Here is a 5,974-nt window from a genome sequence, read left to right as displayed (position 1 = left end):
ATCCCTATTTTGAGTTTTTTTAATTAAAATTTTCTAAAGATATACATTCATAAGAAGATAATTAGCTTACTTTCTCACTGAAAAAAACTCATGTTTAAAAACAAATACCCAGTAATGGAAATTCTTAGCCCTTGCCCCATGTTTATTTTAATTATCTTGCTAGGGAGTTTTTAATTCTTTAATCCTCATTCCCCAGAGATAACCATTATCAACAATATACTGTCCTTTTAATTTTTCCCTATATGTACACTATCATATGCATAATCTTTATATATGCTGTTTTGCCATTTTTTTCAAGTACAATAAACACCCTAACGAAGATAATCTTAGTTTTGATGTTTTCTTAATTTTTGAAGGCATTTCTGTAATGAGTCATGGGAAATGGACGATGGAGTGGGGGGATATGAGCTTACAACTACATCAATACATCATTTTAAAAACAGCTTTAAGATGAATTTATCCCCCCTAAAATGACTTAAGTGGTCACCAAACCAAGGTTCCAAATATTCTTACCACTTTTAATATCTTTTCCAAATTACAAATAAGAAAAACAGCTTTCAGAAATATATTCTAAACATTGCCCAATTAGTTTTTATCAAAATTTAGTAATATGGGATCATGTCCTGTTTTCTTCACAAATGTAAGAAAGTCTTCAGGGCTCAATCCCATGGTTGCAGCATTGGTCATTGGATGAAAGTACACCTTTTCATGTCCACCTTCCAAAAAAGCAGAATCCAGAACAAATTTCACGTCCCCATCATCACAAAATAGTGCCAAGGGTGTGGCACAGCCTTGGCCAACTTTTAGTTTTTCCAGCATGGCCATTTCATCAGCAAATCGCAGATTTCCACTTCCAACACCTAACTGTTTGGCAAGATCATTTAAATTAATTTGTCTATCATGAAGAACTGTCACCAGCCAATAGCCTTTTTTCTTTTTGTCTTTAAGAAACAAGTTCTTGCTATGTGCTCCTTTCAAATGCTGGATATGAGGCATCATTTCTTCTACTGTAAACACCTGTAAAATAATCACATGAGAAATTTAAAAATATTGCATACATGCGCGCACACACTACATGCATACACAGTTATATGTATTTTGCTTGCTGGGGGAAAACAGCAAGGTTAGGAAGTACTCAATTTCTCATACCAAGACCTCAAATTCTCTTAGGTCAGTTCTCTATTCCAGTGTGCTGGCCAGGCCCTCTCATTCTTAAAATGATTTTTTTTTTTCTTCAAACTTGATACTGAAAGTTTCTAACAGTCCAGAGTCCTTAGCATTCTAATTACACTCAGATCAGGTCACAACCTCCAATCTACAAATGCATAACTACAGTGAGGGTCATGGGAGACCCTGGACTAAAAGAGAACATTAGAAAGCTGGCAATTAAACACAGGTAAAGGGGTGGGGGGCATATGTGGACTATACAGGAAGGAAGATCACAGAAAATAATATAATTTTGATGTTTGTAAAGTTGAGTAAGACTTTTAAGGTACCTCTACCCTTTGAAGATTACTAATATTTAGCTATTACCATTAGCTGTTACTTAAGCCTTGAGTAAAAACTCTCTACAGCTCTCAAGTTACAGTTGGTCCCATGAAACATTTACACATTTTTATATACACTAAACCATGTTAAAAATACAAATCTCTGCCCTAATTGGTGTGGCTCAGTGGGTTGGGCACCGTCCCCAAAACCAAAAGGTTGGATTCCTCGTCAGAGCACATGCCTGGGTCGCAGGCCAGGTCCCCGGTTGGGGGCGCGCAAGAGGCATATGTTTCTACAGCACTATTTCTCATCCCTTTTCCCTCCCTTTCCCCCTTAATTAAAAAAAAAAATTCCTAACCTCGCTGTCCTGCCCTGTGCATGCTGCCTGATACATCACAGCCACTGCAGCAACGGTTTACTGCTTGGTAACTTATTTTAGCTGCACGTAAAGTGGACACACCAACATCCCACACCAGGTTAAGAAGCACAAGTTCTCAGTATGTTGCACTAGTTCTCAACATGAAATGTCAAATACAAGAGGAAAACAAGTTTTCTCCCAACAACCATCGTAATCCCAAATCGAGCGGCTTTTGATGTTCCTATCGCGTCCCTTCCGTACTGGAATCCGGGAAATGCCCTAGAATGGACGTCCCTGCAGCACATAACCCCTGGGCCAGGTGGTTTCTGCGGCCTCACCCGATAAACGCTGCAGCGGCGCCCACCGCTCCCCACCCCCGCTCCCACACGGCTGTCCCGGCAGGAGCGCCTCACCTCCGGGTGCTCCACGACCTCCGTGTGGATGCCGAGGGCGTCCAGCTGCTGCTCCAGAGCCACGCGCAAGTCGGCACCGGCCATATTGCAGTCGTGGCCTTCGGGAGAGATGGAGGGGAAGCGCCTGGCATCCCCGCAGGTTGAGACGGAAGTGCCCGGAGGGCCTAAGGCGGCCGCCGGAACCCCAGTGCCGGCGCCTTCCGGGGGTGGGCGGTGCGGCGCTGGCGGGCTTCTCTGCTGCACGTGCCTGAAAGCCGTCTGCGGAGACAGCCTTGCAACACCTGCAGGGGTCCTTACCCGGGGTCCCACAGGGGGGAGGCGCCCACATTCTTATAGCCTTCCCTAACCCCGCCTCTGGTTCCTGAACAACGTTCAGTCCAGGGAGAGTTGAGGTTAGTGGCGGAGAGGACTTTACCTCCTGTAGACCCAGAGCCGAACGGGAGCAATGGGCGGCTCCTTCCCCACTTCTCCCAAAGTTTTGGTACTGGGAACCACCCGAAGGAGGCAACCTTGAGAAAGTAATATGTTAATTAAGGGTATTTCGACAATATAGGTGACTAAACCGTGTTAAGGCTTCTGTACAAACTCTTAAGAATAAGGATGGAGTGGGTTTTTTGTTTTGTTTTTGTCTTGCAGCCACCCATGACAAACCACCTATATTCCCTTAAACCTGTCACCTACCAATATGGAGTGGCCTGCCTCTTCGGGCTTTTGCTTGTGCTCTGTGTAGGGGGACCAATTTCGAATTTCACCAGGGAAACTCCCCGAGTTGTGTAACCAGCACGGAGAGAGAAAGGGGCCAAAATCCCCATCCTTTTAAACTTATCAACTTTTCATTTTTAAATTATATTTTTACATTTTACTTTATATGAAAGTTAACTTTTATTACTATTTATCTACGTATAATAGCTGTGGCAACCAGGACTCAGCTTTTTCAGAAGCAGTTTGCCTACGTCTTTGTGCGGTGTTTCCCACTATCCTTGGAAAACTTCACTCACCACTTGAATGGGGCCTGAAATTTCACGTTAGGGTTTTATTTATGAATTTAGACTAAGCCTCAAGTCCCAGACAACTGTAGATATTCCTCAGGACATTCAACTAATGTGAATAAATTTAGGTCATTTCTGGGGTACAGATTAAAGGCCTGGAGAAGGAAACCTATTCAGAAAACACCACGTAACAGCCTAGGAGGAAAATGCAAAAGAGAAGGAAATCAGAGCCGACTTCACAACTTCACCGTGAATTTGTTAGAAACAAATAGTGACTCCCAAACCAGTAAAAAGTCATTAGTAACAAAGGGCAAATGTAATTAAAGGGTCTTAAGGGCAAATGTAATTAGAGGATCTCTGAGAAGGGAGCTGACAGCACTGGCATATCTACAAACCACAGAAGGGGCATTTAGATAACAGTGTTAGATTGTAACTCCGGAGTAACCAGTAATGGAGAAACGGGGAAGAGGGAGAGGGGAGGGGGAGCTAATTGCGTTAGGGCGGGGAAGCTAATCGCTCTCACTTTAGGGCAAGGAAGATAATCACTTTAGGGTGGCAATTTTAGGGTGGAGAAGATAATCACTTTAGGGTGGCAATTTCAGGGTGGGGAAGCTAAGACTATAAAACCAGTTTCCTTTGTCTACTTGGCGCGCACATTCTCCTGGCTGTGAGGGTGCACCCGGCTCTGCAGACTCGTGAATAAAGGCCTCGCTTTACTGCTCAAGTCCTGTGTCCCAGTTTTTATTGTGAGCGTTTCTCACAAATTGACCTTGGGTAGCGCCATTACAACACTTTTGAACTTAACCCACCTCTTAAAACTATTAAACTATGTTTCTCTTCTAATTCGTGTTTCATCTAATCCTGTGATCTCTGATTATAGAACCAACAATGGGCTACTTACTACTCATGGTCACCTAAATTCAGGTCAAAAACAAAAACAAACATACTACATTACAGTGTTTAGAAAACATAGGCAAGGAACATTTTTTTCAAAGTTATTTTATTTCTCCATTTGTTAATTAGCTTTGCTTAAGTTTTGGCTCACTTAGCCACTGAATGAATGTTAATGGCTTTCACATTCAACCTATTTTTTATTAAGAACATTCAATTCATTAATTAATTTAAAATTTACTTTAGCATGTAAGGTGTGGTGGGGCTCACTTTTTTCACTAGGTTTCCCTCCAAGAATGAAACTAGAAAGCAATAGAAAAGCAAAGGTTACCCATTTGAAGATAAGGCATATCCCAAATGATTGTCCTTAAATATTTGGAGACTTTCAAGAATATCCAATTCCAATCATGGTGACCTGAGAGTAGTAGACAGGGCAAAAAAGAATTGGAATCTGATTGTAACTAAGCAATATAAATTATGCCTAAAAGTAGGAAAACATTAACCTAGGGTAGGATCTCCATGACGGCTACAAAAGAAGAATTAAAAGAGGTAAAACTTCCCAGTCAGGGCACATGACTAGGTTGCACGTCAGGTCACCAATTGAGGGCGCAAGTGAGAGACAACCACACAGTGATGTTTCTTGCCCTCTCTTTCTCCTTTTTCTGCTCTCTAAAAATAAATAAATAAATAAATGATTTAAAAATGAAAAAAGAGGTAAAACTAACAGTGGTATCCAGCACATTGCCTAGGGCAAGAGGGTGATCTGACCCAGAAATCTCTTTGGGATTGAACTGCCATCTACTCCCCATGACCATCAGTTATGCAAGGCAAGAATCCCTCCCCCAGCCACCCCATAGCTAATCCATCACAGCTGTTTCTCAAATCCTTTCCCTTCTCACCCTAGCCCAGAGACTTTCAACCAGTGTTCTGTAAGAATTTTTTAATGTAAAACCTGACTAGTTAGTCAAAAGCACAGACCTCTTTTCCCTTAGATTGACAAATAAAAAATGACAGCAGCCAACACAACAATAGCCATCCAGTGTGAATGCCCTTTGTTGAACCATAAATATATAGATTCTGTAACAGAGTCATATCTTACTGGGCATGTCGCATAATAAGAATACATCTAATGGTTAATCTTGATACCAGAAATCCTGATATACAAGTATGGGCACCTGATTTTTTTAAAAGTCACTTTGGAGCAAAAAGAGTAGGTAATTACTATTATTATTTTTGTAAATCAATCAAAATTATACCTATTTTTGTCAGATTGGCAAAAGATATAATTTTTGGTGTACCACAGAATTTTAGCAATTAGTTGATGTGTGCCATGAGGGGGAAAAGGTTGACTATCACTGCCCTAACCCAAACTATGACCACTTTCCCCATGGTTTAGACATATGTTCTCTTAATTTTAGTCTACCTGTTGTTGAATTACCAAGTATACTGCTCCAAACTAGTCTTACAATCAAAGATTTTTATTATAAAACAGCTAAATCTATAGTAAAAGTACATTATGTTACTGTTAAAGGCTATCTTAACCCAGGTTCAAAGCAATATTTATTTGTCAGCATCATATTAAATACAAAAGAAATGCTATCCTTGCCTTTGTCCTCAAAGCACAATTTCAAATTTATTTTGGAAACAGCAACATAAAAGAGATTAAATTTAAGTTATTAGCATGAACTTGAGGAACTAGATATTTAGCCACAGAACTTGAATATGAACATCTCATGATTCTAGGAGATGGGTGAAAAATTAAGGTTGCCAAATTATTTTACAAACAGAAAAGACTTAATAAGCCTTTGGCATTTCTATAAGAACACATTGAAGGA

The 5,974-nt window shown here is 40.7% G+C and overlaps 1 protein-coding gene across 1 annotated transcript; it reads right to left on the bottom strand.

The window, feature by feature from the left end:
- Positions 1-493: 493 nt before the first annotated feature.
- LOC150005987 (prolyl-tRNA synthetase associated domain-containing protein 1) lies at positions 494-2,374 on the bottom strand. Its single transcript, XM_090281310.1, has 2 exons — positions 2,260-2,374; positions 494-1,017 (listed from the first exon to the last, which is right to left on the bottom strand). The coding sequence occupies exons 1-2, from the start codon at positions 2,341-2,343 to the stop codon at positions 586-588; spliced, it is 516 nt and encodes a 171-aa protein (XP_090137436.1). The 5' UTR covers positions 2,344-2,374; the 3' UTR covers positions 494-585.
- Positions 2,375-5,974: the final 3,600 nt, after the last annotated feature.

Source organism: Furipterus horrens, unplaced genomic scaffold (genome assembly GCF_987537825.1).
Source record: "Furipterus horrens unplaced genomic scaffold, mFurHor1.1.pri manual_scaffold_6, whole genome shotgun sequence".
NCBI classification, from domain to species: domain Eukaryota; kingdom Metazoa; phylum Chordata; class Mammalia; order Chiroptera; family Furipteridae; genus Furipterus; species Furipterus horrens.
This window is presented reverse-complemented; position numbering and strand designations above follow the sequence as displayed.